The sequence below is a fragment of the Passer montanus genome, unplaced genomic scaffold (assembly GCF_014805655.1).
Source record: "Passer montanus isolate IOZ18808 unplaced genomic scaffold, ASM1480565v1 scaffold191, whole genome shotgun sequence".
Classification (NCBI taxonomy): Eukaryota; Metazoa; Chordata; class Aves; order Passeriformes; family Passeridae; genus Passer; species Passer montanus.
The window spans coordinates 259,791-283,400 of record NW_024366492.1 but is presented as its reverse complement, the minus strand read 5'-3'; the positions used below and the strand labels follow the sequence as shown (position 1 = coordinate 283,400).

At 36.6% G+C, this 23,610-nt stretch overlaps 1 protein-coding gene across 1 annotated transcript in view; it reads right to left on the bottom strand.

The window, feature by feature from the left end:
• Positions 1–23,404, bottom strand: part of TTC29 (tetratricopeptide repeat domain 29) — a 98,980-nt gene extending 75,576 nt beyond the window's left edge. The window contains exons 1-3 of the mRNA XM_039706399.1: positions 23,390–23,404; positions 19,574–19,797; positions 9,845–10,030 (exon numbers count right to left, since the gene is read on the bottom strand). Coding sequence (XP_039562333.1) covers positions 9,845–10,030; positions 19,574–19,760 — 373 coding nt within the window. The 5' untranslated portion in view covers positions 19,761–19,797; positions 23,390–23,404. The remainder of the gene's footprint in view (positions 1–9,844; positions 10,031–19,573; positions 19,798–23,389) is intronic.
• Positions 23,405–23,610: the final 206 nt, after the last annotated feature.

Below are 23,610 nucleotides of genomic sequence, written 5' to 3'. Positions count from 1 at the left end.
TACACCAGTAGATCTTACCTGGAGTCCAAGTTGCCCAAGGCCAGCTGAAGCCATGTCTGAGAAGTAGAGCACTTGGGGACACAAAGGAGAGAGGAAGAGAGAAAAGGAAAGTTGAGCTTCACACAACCTGAGATGTAGCATTGGTGGACTGACAGCAGTGCAAAAGGACAGTTTTTTATCTTCCCTTCTCTAGGTGAAGGACTGCCAGGCTAGTCTTAGGTACTGCACCTTAGAGGATGATACATTATTTCTGTTTACATTACTTAAACAAATGTGTGCTGTCTGAAAAGACAATCATAACTGTAGTAATCCAGTGAGCATTAGAGCATATGTAGTCTTGTCCTCTGAGGACCCATATTACTTGCCTTAAATCTCAAGCACTCAAAATACACCTACACAAACCTAGAGGGCAGTGCAGACTGTAGAACCCGCAGCAGGACAGTTCACAGATTCTGTATCACACCACAAGCACACTGGGACATCAAACCTGTTCTAAAAAGGGCTTACTTAAGGGTTCTCCCAGAGACACCTCATAAGGTAGGGATAATGCTGGCTTTTCTGGCTGCCTGGCTGCTCTCTAACCCTTTCCCCTTCTGCTGCCAGCACTCCTGAGCTGCAAACAGGAGGGTTTTCCCACAGGCAGCTGAAATGACAGCTGCTTTGGGAATGGTGCACTGTGGACCAGCAAGGGGAAAAGAAAAGACAACCAAACGGGTCCCAAATGAAAATCCCACTAACTTGTCTGTCTTACATTCATATTCAAATGAACCAACATGCAAAATTCTGGTTTACAATTAAAATTCCTTTATCTTTTTAGGTTAACACATTTTATGAAAGCAGCATTTGTGACATGCCGCCTTCTGATTTTTTTGATTATATATAAATAAACACTTTTTTATATATATCCATTTTAATCTGGAGGACAACATTTCAAACAATGTTGAACATGAGCTGAATGATCACACACCCATTTTAGAGACAATGGAATTCTTGCATCACAGTATTATTCAAGCCTTCTTTCACACTTGCAGAGCATCAAAGTGATTTCAATATGCAAAGGCTACCCAAGATGCAAAATGCATTCAGGAATGCTGAAAATATTCAGAAGAATATTTTCAGCATTCAGGAAGCTCACACTGCAAGATTCCAGGCTCTGGATAAGAGCAGGTCCACACTCAGTGGGATGCTCCCATTTCAGGTTTCACAAATATTTCAATGTCTATGGGTGGATATCTCAATGCAGAAAGGGAAGGGAACAGAAAACTCAGGGATGAATTGCACATGCGTAGGAAGTTTTTAAGTTCAACAGAAATAATGAAAACAAGTTATATTAGTATGCAACCTCAAAGATTAATGTGATCATAATCTTTTAAATAGACAGAGTGACACTGAAGCAGATTGGTTTCACTAAATTAATTTTTTTGCTAAGTTGTGTTAAATACCTGCCTTGGTTTAAATACTTTTTTTTGGCAGTGTTTACATTTTATTCAGATTCCACCCAGTTCCCCTTACTTTCCATAGCTTCCAATAATAAATTTATTATCAGATGCAGCACTCCAGCACTGGAGCTATTCTGTGGTGCAGCTGATTTACTTCAGAAGTTCAGTTGGATTAATGACCTGCTAAGATCCCAGGCAACCTGAAGGATTCTCTGAAGAGCAAGATATATTTTTATTAACAGCTTTGTGCTTGCTTTACCTATGGCTTCTCCAGCTTATTGGTAATGGCTGAGGACATGCAACCCTAACAGCTCTCAGTGACACTGGAAAGGCACCTCTGGAAATGGCCTCCTTTGTCAATTACTGAAAGGAAACACTGCCTCCAGGAAAGTTTATGATGACAACTGCTGGTCCAGCTACAGTATTCCAAGACCTCTCAAAGCTTTGAAGCAAAGGAAAAAAATCTCAGTGAGAGGGCAGCTTCATCTCAGTACTAGTCATTAAGCAGTAAATAATTAAAATACCCTGGAAAAGACAGGTAAAATACAAGCAGCAATGTCAGTAATAGACATGAAAGAGAAGAGAGGGAAAAAGAATTTAAAAAAGCAAAGAAATAATTCATTTGAAGTTTTAATAAAGTTTCATTTGCAGTCTTGTTTAAAGATATATCAGACTTTAGGGATGTAACCTAATTACATTTTTATTCTAAGTTCTATTCAAATATCTTGGACTTTGAATCTTTAACACAGATCAAACACAGTATAATCTACTCATGGCTATCAATACTTTAAAAAGATCTCTTCATTAAATGTCATAGTCTTATGAACATGCACATAAAGCAAACAGAACAATATTGGATACCAAAAACATTTAGAATATGATTCATACAGAAGTACCTATATAAACAGTTCACCTGAGTGTAACACATTATATTCAAGCACGCATCAAATATTTTCTAAAATATTCCTGATTCATCTTTCATAGTTCAAGTAAACAGCCATAGCTTTTTTACAGTAGTTTTATGACTTGAAAATTAACTTTACAATCACTGAATACAGAGGAATGAAAACTAATTTATGATTTTTTTTTCATATGTCAAAACTTTTAATGACAGTGCAAATGACAGAATTTAGAATCAGCACCTGTGCACTGCTGTGAATATTCTGAAGAGCTTATTGGAAAGCAAGAATACAGACTGGTCCCCAGGTGTTATAGAAGAACTAAAAGATTCTTCATTTGAAGAGTTAGGCCAGGAAAGTGGGAGTGGCCACAAAAGGATTAAAGAAACTCACTTTTTCTTAGTGTAAAGAATATCATTACTTCCCTGTGCTTAATAATAAACCTTGATTTAAATCAAGTGAAGTAAAATCATGTAGAAAGTATTACATTTTCACAGGATTTCTTTTCAGAAGTAGGATCACTACAGAATTTTTCCTGAGTTCTCTTATTCAAAATACCTTCATTACCAACCAAAATCTTTTAAAAATAAGAACAAAAAATAATTTTATGAAGAATATTTTTATGAACTTAACAGGCCCCTTTTTCTTTCATGTTGCATGTTCTGAAACTTTTTTCAGACTTTAAGACTGCTAATTTGAGCTGAAAATATTCCTAATTTCCATAGCATCAATTCAAGACAGTAGTTGTTAGTTCAATACCAGTAACAGCCCTGTAATAATAACATGTCATTTGCTGGGGAACTACTTTGCACACTTGCAGGAGGATGAGCTCAATTATTTAATATACCTGTTCAATCTGTTCTCCCAAGAATCTAGAAGGATTTATGGCTGCTTCTGACTGACAGAGAAAAGCAAAATATCCAAAGAGTAACTCCTAGCAAATTGCTGTGTAAATATTTTAAATTATGCTCTGCAATTAAGTTTTTCCCAGCCAACTTATATATTCAATTCTTAAGCAATCAGAAAACAATATAAACACTTAGGGAGACAGAGTAAATGCAAAGTAACAAAGGAGAATTCAGCTGATATGGTGAAAATCAGTGACTGGAAGTACCTTAAATGGTCAAACTGCAGAATTTCATGTCCCATTAATGAAAGGCTTCTTGCTGTCTTTAAAGTTGCCTGATGTGGAGACTCTTTATAACTTAAAATTTAGGAACAGTTTTATGTCGTTAGCGACAAAGGATTTGGAAGCAAGTGAGTATGTTCCTAGGTCTAAACTATTCCTACATGCCTTTTCCTGAATAAGCTGTTTGGGAAAAAAAGAATCACAACTAGGAATAAATCTGAGAAGTTTATAGTTTGGGACATGCAACCTGGGGTGAGGAGGGAGGAATACCATGATAACCCAACTATATTTTGTTACTACAGGATTTGGTCTGTTATATAAATATGTATGTTCTCTCCAGACAATGAACACTTTTAGGGTGGTCTGCACAGGGAACAAATCTATATGATCATCCTGTTCTTCAGCTACAAATTTGGTAAGAAGTCAGTAGGACATTGAGTTCCCACCATGTTTTTAGAAAATTAATATCTTGAGGATAGACATTGATCCAAACTCCAGATAGACGGAAAGGCAGGCAGAACTTGCCACACATGTTGAGACAGCAGCATTCTGCTTGGCCAGGGAGCAGCTTTCATCCAGCTTTAGTTTATCACAGCACACACCAAACCTCACCTAGTACAAGTGCTGTAGAAGCACAGAGGAAAGGGTACTGTACAAATGCAGAACAAACCTGTGCATCCTGTCTGAAACAATAAAACCTCTAAATCTAGAACTACGACTCTCTTTTAGGCCACTGCCATTTTTTTAACTAGCACACAAGCTTCCTATAAAAAAAATAGGAGAATATATATTTGAATACTTTTCCTCTTTTTGGTCCACACAATGACAAATGTCATTATAAAAAGGAGAAAGAAATCAGCTTTATGTTTTATCAATAATCACAAAGGTAACTGGGTACCAAGACAAGTTACTTACAAAACAGAATCTCTAACACGGACAAAAGGATAAATTATCATCTAAAAGATAGATTTTTCTGAATTGCTTATGTTCCTGAATGAAGAGATTGGATTCATTTTAGGTTGCCTTCTTCCAGTGTCTAACCTGGGCTTGTGGATACGATGGTAAGGAGATCTCAGCTACTGGCCATACACCTTATGGGGGAAACAACACAGTTAAATAGACAGGCTGGATTGTTCAAACACAGCAATTCTGTTATCAATGACAGCTCTGCACTCCACATGTAGTGAGGAAGAAATTAATCTCTCTTCACAAATGCTGTCTCCCTGCTTTGTTTTATTTACCAGCTGTTGGCAATTATGCAATCAGATTGTAAAGCAGAACGTTTCTAAACTATACTATGGAGGATTTGCTCTTTAAGTGGGCTTGGCAGACTTGCAGCACAGATAACAACATAAAGCTTTATTAATGTAGAAGGTGTATGTGGGACACCAATTCCACAGATAAATTTTATTCTGGCTATACTTAGGAATCTCTTAAAAAGAAACTATATTTTTATGTAATTACAATGAAGTTGCAAATTGTGCACACACAAAAGCATATGAAATTTCACAAGCAATTTTAACTTTTGCCTTTTTAAACCTTTTTAGTACTTCATTTTGCAATATTAACATTCTCTTTTTTATATCTGAATATAAATTATTTCTGCCTGAAGGCAAACCAATTGGGGAAATTCTGCTTAAACGTGCATATTTCCTCTGCATAGATAGTCATGAATTTATGCTGAGTTTCTCTCAATTATTTATACATTACAGTTTTCAATTAAAAAGCATTTGTCATAAACAATTCAAAATACAAAATCAACAATTTCTTAGTAAGAATGGATTCTTAGCAAGAATTTCCTGACTAAGAACAAGAAAATAAACAGTTTAGACTTTTTATGTTCCAAAAGATGCCATGAACCAGCTTTAAGATGTTGTTCAGCAAATATATCCAGTAATTAATAGTTAAGCTTCATAACTCAAAGCTATCCTGTGCAACTTGTTTCAGATGAAACTTGCTTTAGCAGGGCAATTGGACTAGGTGATCTTCAGAGGTTCCTTCCAATCGAGCCATTCTGTGACATGCCCCTTAAACAATCAGAACCTTTCCATCAATTTCTGCAATTCCTTAATAAAAACTTGCATTTCAACAAAGTGACAGGGAAAATACTACACTTCAGTTTCAATGAGATTGTTAAATTCTGCAAGAATCCTGTGGTGGTTTCTTTCCTAACAAATTAATGAAACTTCTAAGTCCCCCCTGTTCAGTAGGTCTTTCAAACAGAAAAGTTTCTATCAAAAAAATTTCTATCAACACATGAAATAGACCATATTTTATCCATGATCACAGATAAAACAATTACACCTTTTCAAATACATCAGGTGCAACTAATTAATATTTTTGGGGTAGGTGCAAAGTGATCAGAAGTGATCAACCCTGGCATAACATTGCTCTGTTTGAAAAGCAATCCGACCTTAATATTGCTTATAATCAAGGCAGACCTGGATTAGGACTGAGCACTTATAAACCCTTCATTAATTTGCAGGATATGGCAGATTTTTGAAATGTCTAAGCTATTTTAGGAAGGACTAAAGGAATTCCTTATTGAGGTCTCATAAGGTCTCTTGCAATCTAAAAAACACACACATGGACAAAACTGAGTTTCTGGATTAGGTGTATGTTGTGGGAATCAACTCGGAGATTCCCAACATTGCTTTGCACTTGCTCCCTTACTCTCACTAGTTCTGACTGGCTTTAATCTTTTCAGCCTGTAAAGACTTCAGATGAAGTATTACCTCCACTTTTGTTGATCCTCATGTGCTAGCAGAATTTAAGTCTGATGACTAGTTCAAAGCCACCACTGCCTTGAGAATAATGGCATGATTTCTACACAGCTCTCATAGCAGGGGACATCCAGGTTCTGGAGCGGCACTGATACACATTTGTAATTAATTGTGAAAGTTTTATTCATTGGACTCTACTGTGATACTTAAATGCTTTCTCAAACAGTTATTTAAATGTATCCAGAAATGTTCCCAAAGCACTACAACTAACAGGTACCCTAATTTCAGATGCCTGGTTGAGCTATGCTTTTGAATAATATAGAAATTAATCTGGTTTTGTTGTAACATATTTGAAGCAAAGAGCTCCTACAAGTACAAACTCCTGTTTTTACCCCAGCTTTTTATTGATATAAGTTATTTTAAACTTTGGGATGCATATATTTAAGGTGCATATCACTTCATGCGTGATAGGTAGCAAGCATTTAGCACAAAACAGAAAGCACTCAAATATTGCAATGACATAAGAACCTGTACAAAACAATACTAGACACGGTGTTTTTCAGTGGACTCCAACTGTTTCTTCTGCAAGATACAACAGTGTAAACCTCAGGTTCACAATTAACTTCAGCAGAAAGCACAGAAATATAATCTATCATAAACTGTGATTATAATCTTACTCTCTGATATGGTTATAATGACTGATATTACTTTTGAAAATGCATTGAAAGTACAGGAAGAAAAGTTTTTTTTTTAAACTTACATTTCTTAAGAGATTCTATCACAACAAGTAATTCTGGATTTAACATGAGAAAAATGTGTTTAGGTCATTGCAATTTCAGTGTCTGCAAAGTAACATCAGCACATTAAAGAGCTGTGTGATAAAATAAGTAATAAATGAGTAAACAAATAAAATAACGAGTAACAAAAAGTAATAAAATTACTTATAATCAGCCCTCTGAGGAAAGAAACTACAGGGAGAGCACAGCTAATTGAACAGCATCAAAATCTGAACACTCCTACAATAATCAGTGAATGCTTCAGACCTTATTTTACAGGCAGAGTATTTTAGGGAAGAGCTTAAAAATCTCATTCTGTGAAGAAATGCCATTAAAATCATGTTTGCTCCAAGCAGAATATTCCATTTGTTTCTGTAGCAGGCTACTCACTTCTTATTGTTTTCTTTCCCTTAGTGGCAGCTACTAATGGCCTGCATCCAAATATCATGACTGAAGTCTACACCACCAACACCTCAAATATTTAGCTTTGAAGATTAATGAACATCAGGTTATATCCAGCCTCTAGGACAGGGACCAGGCTGAAAGTCAAAGAACTTTAAATTTGATTACACAAAAATTACCCAGCAAATTTATTGATTTTCTTCCAAGGCAAACAGCAATCTTTACAAGTCCATGTTTAACTTTATACTCCCAAGCAATCAGTCCTAAGCATATACAGACAGCTTCCTTTCCCAAGTAATGAAAAATACACTATTGGATAAGAGAACTGAAAATAACTGGGATCAGATGTTTACATTTATTCCTGTAGATACACCCCCAGAGAAGAGGGAATCTGACGAATTTGATTCACAAATTAATTATCAAATTATAAATAACTGAACAAAAAAAAGCAGAATTAAAATTTTACTTATAACACCATTAAAACTGATGGAATATTATAGAATGCCAACCCAATATGTCCTCTCACACTTTTTCACCAATCAGAACTTGCCCTTGAATGAATTTTTCACCCTTGAAAATACAAAGTGCATGGAATACATCTGCTGTCTTTTTTCTCAGTGGTCCCTCAAAGCAAATTCTATACTTACTTTCTCAGCTTCTTGATTTTTTTTTTTTTTTTTACCTCTCTCTCTCTGGAAATAAAATACTTTCAACAGACAGAGCCCACGATTCTGTGGAGTTTTACCCTGGGCACTGAAAATCCACTTTGCTTTATCTCTCATTAATAAGGTTAATAAGAAGCTTCTCTTCTAAAAGTTTCTAATATTTTTCAGCAAGAAAATAAAATTTCTGCTTCTCTGATCATCTCAAGCTATTTCATAACTGTACTTATGTGCCTTTATAATGGGCCTGAAGATATTTAAGTATTCAACAACTTTTGCTTAAGACATCATAAAGTAGAAAATGTTAATTTTTTTTTTTTTGGGGGCAGTGCTTGGGTAACAGCAGTGAGTCACACTGCCTTTGAAGTTGCAAGTAGACATGAATGCTTGCTTGTCTGCACCTTCTTAAAATTTTATTTTCTAGTAACTAAAGTACAAAGTAAAAAGGTTGCAAAAAAAAAAAAAAAAAAGAAAATTAAAGTCCAGCAAATTTTTAGTAATGTTATTCTACTGAGTAAGAGATAGATAACCGACCTAAGCATTTTTCATTCAAAATGAAAAATGGATTGGTTGTGACTGGCTGGGCTTTAAGCAACTGCTATCTTATCAACTGGGAACCTGGATGATACCATGTGTAGGAAAAGTAATCCTTCCATTTTACTGATTATTGGTACATGCTAAAATTTTAAAACTGAATCCAGGTCTGGGTGTTGCAGGCAAGAAAGATGTGAGGAAATATAAAAAAAAGGTGCCATGTGTCAGCTCTAAGAGAACAAGAGGAAAAATAGGACAACACCCTTTCAATAAAAAAAAAAAGCTGCAGACTTTTTGTTTTATGTCAAGGCTTTTGCTGGGAAATGGGGCCATCTTTCAAAACACATCCATTCCACCAGACATTTAATGGAATTAGACTATTTCCACAAAATATTTCAATTTCTGTCAATTTTTTTTTAAGGGAAGCCACTTCATATGAGAAACCACAAGTCGAGTTCAGAGTTGGAATTGTTTCAACCCACAGTGAAATTTAGAAATAAAACCATAGTGGCTACACAAATCACATATTTTAAGCAATAGTTAGGCATGCAGCAGCAGTACACTTACAAATTAGAACTGGAAAACAGTTTTATTCAATTACTTGAGGCTTACTTATTGCTTGCCCTCCCACACCATGAAAGGATTTTAGGCAGAGGAAAATGCCTTTTTTATACTCAGACTGCTATCCACACACAAACCCCTCTGCCATGAAAGGTAATATATGCTCTTACATACAGAAACAAGGTTCACCTTGATATAAGAAAGCAATATAGTTTACAGTAAGAACAACTGTTCACTGCAACAGGCTCCCCAGGGACGTGGTAGAGCCCCCATCACTGGAGGTTTTTAAGATGCGATTGACAGGGTGCTAAAAGAGCCTCATTTAGGCTCCCTTTCCCAAGAAAAGTGGGATCAGATGATCTGTCAAGGTCCCTCAGAGCATGGGCTGCTCTATGATTCTAGTCACTTCTGTTAATATCTTTTGATTTCAGAGACTCACAGTTTAAGGATGTACATGAAGAAAGAGAGCTGGCGGTGAGGTCTAAGGCTGAAGCAAACACCAATGTGACAGTCAGGAACAAACAAAGAGGGTGTCACTTATGGTCAAGAGAGCCAGAAGGTCATTTTAAAAAGAACAAAAATACAGGATGTTTAGCTAAGTGTAAACTGGAAGCAGGATTAAACATTACAGAACTACATGTCCCCAGCTCTTTTATTTCAGCCCAGTTTGTGTAACTAGAGATGCCACCCAAAGCAGCTTTGTGATGTCAGTGCCTTACCTTCTTCCTCTTCGATGATGCCCATGTTTACATATGCTTGTGCCTTTCTCTTCCCACCATCAATTTCTACTAATTGAGCAGTGTTATAGCTTTGCTCATAAAAGTAGTTACTTAACCATTTGTCCTCAGGGTCATTGAAAAAGCAGGCCAAGCTAAGCTGGTTATCATACACCTTCTCATAGTGCCCTTTAAAAACAAAAATCAAAATAAAAACGTTTTATTATCATCAGTGTTCAGAAATTTTGTATGTTATAGCAATAATCACAATGAAAATTAAGAGCTATTTCTATTTCCACCATTCAAATACCATCAAGTTCTGCTGTGTGTTCACTCAGAGAAATTGAAGAGGAAAATTATAACCTTACAAATTAGGCACGATTGGAAACATATTTTTGTTCTCCTTTCTGTGTGCAAAACTGGAATTCAGTTCAATAAAACACACAGAACCTGGATAAAACACTGGCTAGTCAAAAGAGAAGTCAGAGTGAGACCAGAGAAACATTTGTCTGGGCCTCTGGGCCCTGACAAGTCCTAAGAGCTTTCCAAACCTTGGACCTTTAAGGTAACAACTGTGTTGATGGAGATGAAGAACCAAAAAGAACACTCTGCAAACACAATCCATTAGTTAATATAATTTTACATGTTAAAAGTATGACTTACAAGACATGCTTTGAGTTTCCAGGTATATTCCCATGTTTAGTACCTTAGCACTCTTAGAAATTAAAGACAAACTGAAATTACACCCATTGCCCTAGGAACCCCCCACCTAGTTCACCAAGGAATTGTTCTCAGAACAAATGTGGAAACCAGTCACAGATTTTCTCCAAGGCCTGAAGTTTGGATTCTACTCTTTATCATCTCAGACAACTGAATGAACATATATTATCCTTAAAATTTACAAAAAACCTGCAAGTCCTAAATCTGAATAGCAATACAAAATTATTTACAATTTAAAGTTATAGAATAACAACTTATTTCCCTTGGAAAACCACCTTTAAAAAAAACCCCCACAAGATATCAGCCTTGAATTATTTCAAAACTTTACTAATTTGGAGTAGAAACCTAAAACTTTCCTGACAAATCTTATACTGTTCCCACCCTAAAATGAATTTGAAAGATCTATTTCTTATACGATGCTGAAAAATCTATGAAATAATAAAGTAGAGCATGAACCTGTATGTTTCATGGGTAATATAAATTAATTCCCTGTGCAAACTCTGCTCCTGTCAGATGTGAAATTGAGTAATTAGGTAAAATTCCATTGCAGTTTTGGTGGGCTACTTAGTGTGTTTGTGGCTGTTAAATGAATATGAGCCAAGCAGCCAGCTCTAAAAGAAATTTCCACGTGTTTGGGTAAAGAAGGAGTTAAGAAGCACAGGTCTGGCAGCAGGTAAGAGACTTTTGGGTTAAGCTGGATGTATGAACAGAACTGCTTTGTTTTCAGGAGCTCTGCAATTTGTCAGCTTTGCTTAGAAAGAGAGGAAATGGAGAAAAACCCCTCTTAATTCTGGGTATGGAGCACCACACAGAAATCAACTGCAAAAGAAGAAATCTTTTCAGTGTCGGCAAGATCTTGAAGTCCAGATCTTTCACAAGTGTTTTAAAACTATGACAACCATACCAAAACACTTCAATCAAAAATGCAGTTAAATTCTCTTCTTCTGTTATCTACAAGAAGAATTGGAAGAAATCCAACTTCCAAAACAGTGAGTTTAATGGCTCTAAATTGCACCACCTATGCAAGTCACTTGCACTATTTGGACACAGCAGCAATTACCCAAACAAGTACTTTAAATTCATCACTAAACCACACAAGAGGGATTTGTCAGCCTCCTCTCTAGTATGTTCTCTCTTAAAATTACAAATTACATATGATCTAATTGAAGAAATGTAAATCTCTCAGTCTGTTGTCATGACTGTTATTTGACTTATGAATATCCTGTTAAAGTTCTTCAGTGCGTTGCACAACAAAGGAAAGACTTTATTCTTTTGAGAAAAAGGGCTGCCACCTAATCATGTCCATAGTCTTCAAGATGTTCATCTACTACTTGTTTCCCCTCCTTTTTTCTCCAGCTTGGTCATTTCAGAGACATTGTCTGAATTCTTCCTGTTTAAAGTTTTTTGAAATCAAGCTGAAACCTTTTCCCCATTCTTGAACACTCTTTTTATCTTTTGATTTAAAAATTCATTCCTCTAATGGTAAAAAATACTTTTTTTTACGGCTTGTGTTATTTTATTACTTTTATTTATTATTTTGTTTTCTTGTTTATTTTCTCAGAATTTTGCCTTATGGGAAGTTGTAACCTCAGATTTCTACCTTTCTAATAATTCCCATTAAAATATATAAAATTATGATTTTGAAGAAATGTGTATTATATACATTTCTATTTCTAGTATTTTAAAAGACATAACATCCCTTCCAAGAAATGAGTGATTCACAATCTCTTTAAAATCACCAAAAAAGAAATAGCTCAGAAATTACATTTATATTATCATATCATTTGCATCTAAGGTTTTAAACCAAAACATCAGATTAAATTTTGAAATTCAGCTTTGAGAGGAATAATTATCAATATACAGACTTCAAGTATTCCTAATCTGAATATTCTTCATGGCTGTGAGTTTTCATGCCTTTTGTTTCTCCTCAGGACTGAAGAAGCACCTCTTGGGTGCCTCTTTTTCACAATATCCTGGAGTCTGCATTGTATAAAACCTATTTATATATTAGAAATTAAGACAATTTTGGTACAGTAGCCTCATAAAAATCTCTTCAAATGATTCTGGAATGGCAATAACAAAACTAGGTTTGGCTTAATATACGTATATTTATGTGTGTACACGCACACACACACATATACATATATATGCCTGTATTTGTATATGTTTATAACATATATTTATACATTTATGCAACATCATTATCTATCACACATATCAACATTATACTAAATCCACTGCAGTGTACCAGCTACTAAGAAGAAAATTAATTCTATCCTAGCCAAAACCAGGACAACACACACAGATAAAGTCAACACCCAGTTGGGATTCATCCAAACTAACCAATTTAGATATGGATAGGAGTTACCTAGGATTCCTTTCCTCACAGTGAAGAAAAGCAGCTGCTTCTTGGATGAGATTTATCTTGAACAATGCTTGCAGCACAAGGGAATGTTTTTAGAGATTATCTCAGAAGTAGAGGCAGAGCTTCCCACAAGCACACTACCACATGAGCAGCAAAATTCAAAACCTAATTATAACCACTAACATAAAATAGTAATACACATTAGATCACAGCTAAGTGAAAATGAACTCCAAGATACCAGAGGATGTATTAAAATGGTTGCAATAAGCCAGAAAGTGAAGAGATAATTGTATCATCATTGGATACAGACACACTGGATACAGATTTGCTCCTCTGAAATCATTGCTACAAAGTATCAAGGCACTTATGTGACATAAAATTACTCAAATAACTTCAGGTAGTGCCCTACAAATCCCAAGGGATGGAAGTGACCTGGGGCAGACTCCAGCTACTGCCAGGGCTTTGATTGAATGAACTGTAATGTGACCCTCTGATGAGGATCCTGCCGGTGCATAACAATGAGAAGTGCACAAAGACAACCTTGTCTCTGGCACTGCCTTGGACAGTGGCTGACCAGACACCCAGGCCATAAAACAAAGCCCCAAAGCCCAGACTTTTACAAGTGATTTAGATTCACTCCAAAGTCTGAGTTACCAATCAAGGAGTTAACTGACAGTGGCAAAGCCAGCGTGCCAGAATTAGTGAAAATGAACGTTTATATCCCCAGGAGAGGACTACAGGAATAGGTAAATACTCTCTACTATAAAAGCTCCAAGTAGTTTGGATATTCAAACTTTGAACTCTCTGATTTTGTAGAGTACATTATCTACAACTGATTATAAAATACACATAGACAAGTCATCTTTAGGTATCTGTTGATCAAAAAAATGAAAAGCAATTTTCATTTTTTTTGATCAGCAGATCAAAATTGAGTGTTTATGTACAAAAGAAGAGTTGGGCTATCAAACCTTCCTGAGATCTTTCTGGTAAACAGAAATTAAAGAAGAAACCAACTCTTCAACTTGAGCTTAAACATTAAACGCCAAACACACAGGGTATTCCCTGCTGTGAATCAGGATCTCTTTAGATGCACCTCAGCTGCCAAGCAGCATCTCCTCTTGTGCTCAAGCCATAGACCCTGATCAGCCCACTTAACAATACCTTTGCTCCTGGACTCTTCTCAAGAACTGCAAGGCTGTGCACAGAGCAGAGGATCACTCAAATCCATATGTGCATGTTTACTGTGCTCAGCTAGACCACTACTAAGCAGTGCAATGCAAGGGATAGTGAGGTGCAGTTTGAGAACCCCAAGAGGGCTAAAATGAGAGGAAAGAAACACACAGAAAGTCAGCAAGCCATCCTAGTGTGACTCAAGTACAACTTGCTGCCATATCTCTATGATCTCCTTTGTGACAGGATGCAGTGGAAAAAAGGGAAAGAAGTATGGGAATGGTCTTTAGAGAACAGATGAAAACATCAGGAAGAGATCCTGGCTTGGTGTTTCCTTTGAAGAATAAGAGGCAGGTGTTCCATTTTCCATTAACAAGAATTTGCGCTGATTTTTAAACTACAGGTATCAGAAAGAAATCTTTCAACATCCAGCTACAAGTCCTTATTTCTCACTCAAAAAGCCACCAGTCAGTGCTTTGTTCCTGCCAGACAAAGGCCATATGGAAACTTTTCAACAGGTGTTAACACTCATCCTCCAGTTAGCTGTTTAAAGCATGTATTACTGGATTGTAACTGACCCTTCACTCTTGAAGGCGCATAAAGGTGTGGCCGAAGGTCAATTAAGTCACTAGGAGTAATTTTTTATGTCAGAACCACACACAGTGCTGGAAGACTAATTTTTCTTTTGCCAGGAAGATCAAAATCAGTGACTTAGTAGCAAGACAGCTGATGCTGTGAAGAATTCACACAGAGAAAGATCCAGGATGGAAACACATCCAGAAGAGAAGCACAAACTTCAGTTGAATATGGTGCTGCAATCAGTTATTTCCATCCATACATGGCAAAGAATCAGTCCCTTTTGCTTGTTCAGAAAAAAAAAGATGCCTCTACATCTATAGGTAGAAGACTCCTCAATCACTCCTTTTTCCAGAGTTTATTCATAAATGGATAATTTTTTTTCCTGAATGTTTAGCTGTAAGTCCACAAAGGAAGAAAGTGAAAATGTGAGTTGTGAGCATGATGACACCAAGTTTCAGGCAGAGACTGTTTCCTAGAGTGTACACAGAGCACACCACTCCCAACACTGCCAGGTACGTATAGGGAAAATGCTTAATCAATGCAGTCTATTAAAAAAAGAAATGCTAAGGAAATTGTCAGGGTATAATTTTACTGGGTAAAGGATAAAACCAGCTAATGATAAAAATATGAGTCAATTAACTGGTAGTCTGGAATGCTAAAAGGGAACTCCAAGCTATTGCACAAAAATATACTACAGAAATTTTCTAAAAAGTGCTGCTTCTGTCGAAGTCAATGGCAGTACTACAAGTGGCTGTATTTTGAGATGGTTTGCTTTCTTTCCTGGACAGAATCACTTCAACTTTTTGTAAGATAACTACAAAAATAATAACATTCTCCACTGGTCTCCAGAAACTTCTGCATTTTTTCCTGTGATGAAATATTAAGTCAGGAGTGACAAACCTGCTTAGAAAATAAAACAGTGTTCCCCTGTCCAGCCCCTCAAAAGCAAACAAAACTATGCCTCATTCAAGCAAATATTAAAAGAGGGTTTTGTTATACTTTTTTGTTTTAAGGCATAAGCTATTTCCATTTTTTTTTTTCAAAATAGCATGGACAATATGGTTATTGCAATATTTCTAGCCCAAGCCTAGGGCATAAGTGGGAAACCTTACAGAAAAGCTTTCTACTGTAAAATGCTAAACTGTTTTCAACATTGAGTATACTGGACAAAGATTTTCCAGTGCATGCACATCAAATACTCATGCTTTCTTCATACACTTTATGAAAAGACATCTTTTACAACAAAAACTAATGTTAACTCATACTGTCAAAATTTTTCTCTACACTGGAGTGAAAGAAAGCCAAGCTGTCACTTCTTTCTAATTGTGTGTGTCTGGTACTGTCTAGAACAAGGGTCAGCAGCCTACAGCACGTGCACAGATTCAGCATTTAGCACACAGCACAGCACAAAGGTTGAGTGGGGTCAGGAACCAGGAGCAGGTGGAACCTCAGAAGGGCAGCAGCTCCCAGGTTTTAACTCCTGGTTTCCAGCAGCTGCTCCAGTGATCAGCTAATAAGCAGTGTCTTGCCCTTCTGAAGGTGTGTTCATACCCATGGATTCCATCCTCTGGCTTTGGCACAGTGATCTGCCACTCCAGTGCTGAGTGCCCAACACATGCTGCAGCCACTGAACTGCGGCACTTTCCCTGGTTTATTATATTTAAAGCAGAGTTAACAGCAGGGACAGCTCTTCATTTAATTGTTCTTCAGCTGGAACTTCCTTTGTATGGCTTTCCACATCCAGAAGCAAAACAGCTCACTCTATACTGATAGAGTACTATCAGTACTGATAAATACAGCTTGCCTTTTGAAGGAATCCCCAGTATTTCCACATACGTGCCAAGAAATCACTGTATACATGAAATGCTGAGCTGTGCAGATCCATTACTTGGGCATTTATCCTGCATACTTCTGTAAAAAGACCTACAACTTTGCATATTTAAACAGCTCAACTACCTCCTTTTTTTCCCTTTAAGTTCCTGAAACCAGAACTAGCAAAAAAAGAGGTTAGTCCAGGATAAAGGAACATCAAAGAATAATTAAAACTTCCTCAATTTTGAAGTCAGAAACATTTACTTTACTTGTATAAAGAAGGCAAGATAAAAATATAGTCAAGCATTGGCAATATTTCTGCCAGTGCTTTTAGAATAATGCTGAACTCAGGGCAAAATAACTCCATCAGTCATTTTTCTGAGAATCTGCAAGGATTAAAGTTCCCTATTTTTAAATACTTGGGAGATATTAAAATGCAACAAAAATGAGTTTAAGTTGGCCAGAAAAGCTGTTTTCTTTGCACACAGTAAAGTACAGGTAATAGGCAATTAAAAAAAAAAGACAACTCCCGTATCATTTGAAGTTCAACCAAAATATTCTATTGAAAATGAAAACAAAGAGAAACTTTACTGGTGTGTATAAAGGCAATTAGTGTAATGCTGGTAATCAAAATCTTAGTATTTTCAAACCCAGCAGTGAAGAAAGCAATTGCTCTTTGATATCAGCCTGCACATCGTGATGGATGGCTCTGATTCAGTTCAAGCAAATTATTTATGTCCAGAATTGTAGTGTCCTAGAATATAAGCTGTGGAAACCATTACAATATTAACACTTTCTACCAATAAATATGAAAACTGAATGTGTACATAGCTTGCTCTGTACACTATGGTAAGTACCATAAAACTCTAAAATGAGACATTCTAAGTTATATTCAAAATTAAGACAGTAAACCCTATTATCCAAAAATAACAGATGAGGAAAATTAATAACCAATAAGAAAATTATTTACTGACAAAGTAAGTGTTTTGCTTTCCACATGCCACTGCAGGTTCAAACCCCAACATTTTGTGAAGTTTCAATTAATAAAAAAAACTTACAAGCAATGAATTGTTATGGTCATAATTTATAGCTACTATCTTTTTCAGTACAATTGTTACCTGAAATAGGTAAAATTTCAGCCAACCTAATATTAGCAACATCAACCACACTATGAAACTCTCACCATTTACTGACCCAAATATTACCTTCACCCTTTTAAGCTTGAACTGTGGCAGCTGAAGAGCAAATGCAGGTCAGCTGCTGTTGTGGCTGCTACATCATGGTAAGTTCTAGCTGAGGTGAACTGCTGAATGATTCTTAAATGGTGTCAACTGGAGTTGTCAGGAGATCATAAGCCAGAGCCCCAAGCAATTTGATTAGAATCAGAGAGTAACCGGATTAGCAGAACTACTGAATTAGTGTTTGATGAGCTGCACAATTCATGTGAATCTTCACAGCACTGCTGGCTCCCAGACCTGCAACAGGAATTACCATCCACTCCTTCGTGTGCCAGGCAACTCAAACCTCATTTTATACAAACAAGACATTTGTGCAAAGATTTGCATTGAAACCGGTAAAAAAAAATCAAAACAAATTATGCCCTGATCCAGCAATTCAGTAACAACACTTGCCAGCTCTTAAGTCCTCATTATTTTTTCTTCTTTCTCTTTAATCAATGGGCAAAGTTGGGAGATGCCCTCTCCTAGAGGCCAGGTGCAATCAGGCAGCTGGTGGTGGTACCTTGTCTCTGGGAGAGGTGAAAGGACTTGCAGAGCCCAGCACACAAGAAATGCCAAGTTCAGTGAGAGAAGGGCAGGAATTGTACATTTGGGAATGCCTTGCCTCTTATGTTTGCCCCCTCTCTTGTCACTCATCAGCCTGTAACACTGAAAAATATCATGCACTGAAGGCAGGCAAACTGTTCTCCTCAAGTGGCTGCAGGGAGCATTGAGATAAGCCATGTCTGGTACTTTTTGACCATCAGCTATTGGCAGAATGCTTCTGCCAGGCCAGTCCAAGCCCCAGACTTCTCCCACATATTCTGCAAGATTCAGGGGTGCCTATTCAGGTTTTAGTCATACTCCAGGCAAAGCTAAAGATTCCTCCCAATTATGGCTGATTGGACTTCCTGTCAAGAATTACAGTGAATTAAATAAAGAAACACAACTTTTGGCTTTCATGGCAGGCATCAAATAAACACTTAATATTTTTTAAGTGCCAAAAGGGTTTATTTTGCCATTCCTTTCTCTTGAAATGAAGCTGTCTGTTTCTAAATTTCAGTCAAAAAGCTCAGATTCCAGATTCACAATCTTTACTGTATGTTTTCATATTTGTAATGATCAAAATGCAACTTGAAACAACACAACTACACTGATATAAACTCAGTTATGACACAAGATTGCAGGTAGAGCTTTGTCTGCCTCCATCCCTGCAATTATTCCAATGAAAAAAGATGGAGTAAGTTATGTTGCTATTTATAGTAAAAGGAAATGATAAATGTGAGTGTTTAGTAAATAGTAGGCAATAGAGAAAATACAGTAATTTGGAGTTATGTCTTCACTAATATCTAGTAATTCACAGGTGGCATGTTACATCTGTGTGCTGTATTTTATTTGACATGTTCACAATCCTTTTTAAGTCAGTCACAAATCCAAACACAGTTAGCAGGGTATTTAATAAAAACAGATTTATAAAAGTATTACTGTGTGAAACAGTATTTCACCTATTAAATTTTTCTAATACAAAACCAGCTACTCAAATCAATACAGGAAGAAAAACAATAAATAATGAAACTATGAAGAAATAATTGAGACGTTATCAAAGCTATAAATACATCAAACATTTCTGATGTTATCAAAATGCACTCTACATGTTTTTCCCTTTTTTTTCCCTTCCTTCACAAAACCTCTCCTGATATCTGCAGCTCCTAATCATTTATTCTATAAATACAGCTCAGTTGACTAAGGCTGCAATGTGCTAAGATGCAGTAGCGTTTCAAATTCATACATGAAACAATTTGGAAGCTTCCCCCAGGCACTGGCGGCTGCGGCTCCCGCTGCTCCGCTACCCACAATCCCCCCATTTACCTGCTCGCCGGGCTGCCTCAGCCCCGGTCAGGAAGTGGTAAAGCTGATCCAGCTTATCAGGCTGCTCCTCCAGGGACTTCTCATGCCATATGGCTGACCCAGGCCCTGCAGCCTCCCTGAAGGCATTCCACTTCTGGATCAGAGTGAGGAGCTCAGAGAAGGACTTGTGATAACCCCGGCGCAGCATGTCTATGCAGATGTTCTTCTTGTATGAATTCCTGTAACTGGGAATAAGAAAGGGAGGTTTTAAGCCTTTAAACTTGTATTCTGTTCTCCACCTTACCAAATAAGTGCAGATAACTACAACAGCTTTCAGGAAGAGACCTCTGCAGTTCAGCAGCAGGGAGTGGGTATTATTTGGTATTATTTCTCCTGCTCAAAAAGAGATCTGCTAAAATCTGCTTGCAAATGCCATACCCTAGGGAAGCAAACATGGCAATAATCAATAAATATCAATATATATATTGAAAACATGGTCAAAAATAAACTCACTGGTATTCTTTAGCTGATATTTGGTAGAAAAGGCTGACTGATGGGAACCCCCCCATGTTCACATTAGTCCATGAAAACACAATGAACCCTTAGTTTGCTTTAAGACAGTGCACAGGGCAAATTGAGGCTCATGTCAAAACAACATATATGTTGTTATATATAACATTGTTATTATATGTTTTATATATATATGTATATGTATATGTTGCTACACATATATACATTAAACAGTTTTACTGTAGGACAGGATGGCTTGATTTAAAAACGTCAAACAAATGCTATGCCAGAAACATATTATATGCCAGAATCATTAGATATTATTTTCCTTCCATTTAGCATATGACTTCAGCTGGTTTAGTGATGCAAAAGTTTGATAATTTCTCCCTAATTTTACAAACAAGTGATGCTATGATGAATTCTTATTGAATTTAGTGCCTTCATAAACTCTGATAAGATATTAATATCAAAAAGTTGTGGAATCAAATATTCTCAAGTGGAAATACACCTTTGGAAGTATTATTTATGGAAATAATCAAAATATTTCTTTTATATGGCATGAAACAATCATATTGTGTCCTATTCTGGAGAAAAATATGAGTCCAATGGGACTGCAACACAAAGGTACAGATGTAAAGGCTTGCAGGGATGGTCATCCAGTCGGAGAAAACCAACCTTTACCCCAATAAAATGTCAAGGCCACAGATGTGTTACCTTTATCTTGTATATTCCATGAAGTTACCAAACTGTTTGCAAGACTGTCCTTTTAGATTAAAAACCATTTAAATCCAAATTTATCTCAGCTTTAAAATCAATATAGAATTCTGAAAAATGAGATTTATAGTGTATGTAATAAATTCAGGTGTAATAATAACAGCCCAATGAGACTAATACTTTGATCTTAAAAACAGTTACTGCAATTCTTTAACAATGTTGATAAGATGGATTTGATGTGAAAAACTTCTTAGCTAGATGCCAATAAAATAGACAGCAATGTAAGATGTTGGAAGCAAATAATCTGCATTATTTCATATGTGACATAATTAAAATAAAATCTCTTGCCACACAGATGCATATTAATCCTTCACATGTACTTTTCACATTTCAGTTGCAGAACTGAGCATAAAAATATTAAATAAATCCTGATACAATTTAGACCAGACAGTACTGAATTTGCATTTAATATATAAATAGATGGTTTTTGAGATTGAAAATCACTCATTTCTCAGACAGATGAGGGAAAAGATATAACTATTCTGCACCATAAAAATTTGCAACATTTTTTTAATAAAAGTATATGAAAAATATGCTTAAACATTTAAATTTCAATTTGCTAGGATATGCTATATTTGACATACACCAAATGTACAGTATATAGCTTCAAAATACTGTAAAGATACTATACTAATATAGTATTCTCTATTTTTTATATGGAATACCTTTTTTTTTTACTGTTAAAAATTTTATGTAATAAAAAAAAAAAAACAAAAAACCAACAACAACAACAAAAAAAAAACAACCTGAAGAGCATAGGTAAAAAATTCCTACCAACCTCCAAAGGCCTAGGACAGAATCCTACAGTAATCTAACTCAGAGGAGTGGAATAACAATCTGCATAGCAGGCACACACATGACTATTTATTTATACAATGGGATCTGTATATGTTTGTGTGTGCATGCATTAGATCAGGAGATATATTGGAAGTAAACAAGGAAGCAGTGCTAAAAGATCTCAGCAGTCACTACCCAAAATGTAATTCAGGTAATTTTTAACACTCACTGGGCAAAGAACCGGTATTCATACCAATAGAAAACTGTGTCCATGTTATTTTCTGTAGACTGATGTATTTTACTTAAAGTCAAAGCACATTTTCCCCACAAGAAAGCATTATTAGCAAACCAGTACAGGAAAACAAAGCATATTGTAAAACACGTAATTTTAAAAAACCAAGAGCATTTTAATAAATCCAATCCCAATTAATGGAGAAATTGAAATAATGCTGAGGTAATCCTACTGTGCAGAGCACATTTCTTTTCTGAGCCAAAGAGGACTGATTTTAGCACACAAGCAATGAAGCTATCGATTGTAAAACCCTTCAAATTTAGTGGCATAAAAATGAAAGTCATGTCAGTTAATATGCACAAAGCACACAATAATAATACTATTGTTTCTTTAAGTTTCTGTAATATATAAGCTACAGGTGACTGATCACACACAAATAGTAAAACTGGGCAAGAGATCAATGGTATTATGGGGATAAATGGTATCTGTATCACCTAAGAGATCTTGACACTGCAATGAAATCTAAAATAGTTACAGTTATCAGTGTTTCCAGATGAAAATTCCAGGGTCCTTTTTTCCCCCCATCAAACATTCCTTTTGAATAGAGGCATAGTGTAGGTGAGAGCAGCAAACTTTTCATGATACCTTGAGATAAACTATAAATCCTCAGTCCTCAGAACACTTTCCATCCTGCTTTTTATGATGTCATGCAGCATATAAAATCTGAGGTTAAGCAGAACAACTCATGTTTTAGATAACTAAAGATTACTTGATTTCCAATATCAATGTTAAAACATCATACCTAAGGTTCCTTCCAACTCAGGATAGTTTATGATTCTGTGATTTATTTTAAAAAATCCCACCCTTAGCATTAGTGTAATATGTTTCTACGTTGATAAACAACCTTACAGTAAACACTTTCGAACCTTGCTACCTAATAAATGAAGATTCATTGTTAAACAAGCGAGTTTGTTTTTTCTGCACTGGTCCGCGCTGACTTGAGGTTTCCTTTGAACAATTAAGTCACTTCCAGGAGCGAAATGAGCGAAGACTGCCTGCCCTTTGCAGCGCTCGGAGCGGAGCCGTTCTCGGCGTTTAATGGTCTCTGGGGGCATCTACTGGAAAAGTGGGAAACTGCAGGCAGGAGGCGCGGAACAAAGGGCCCGGCCGAGCCCCGGCACAGGGCACGGGGCCAGGGGCCACCGCGGGGCTCGCCCGGCGCGCACGGCCGCCCGCAAGGCACGGAATGTGCCGGAGCAGAGTGAGCGGTCAGCTCCGTCTGGTCAGCCGGCTTTCATTTTGAAACCGAATGTGATGTGACTGCAAACCCAAAGTCCTCCCTCCCCCAGGGTGATCAGATCATGCCAGAGAAAAAGGTTTCAGATGGATTTTTTTAATAAAGCAAACTATTTTTAAATGAAATTTGGAGCATCCCTATGTATTTATGGTTAAAACAAAGATATCAATTAATCAGGTTTTAATTTAAAGCAGAATTGGTTCGCTTTTCTCATCCATGTAACTCAAGAGATCAGAACCACACTTACCACAGAGCCAGCTGATTCTAAGAATCCCCCGATCCTCTCTGCCTGTGCAGTCATTTCTGTCATTGCTGCATGTTGCTAAATGTTTATTTACACAGGCTGGGCAGGGAGCTCCAGGTGGATCTGATCCTACACCAGCAGTTACTGTGATGCAGCATTAGAAAGTGCTGAAAAATTCGGTGAGCTTCTGAGAGTCTCTGTGTCACGATGGGGGTTGTGTGTCA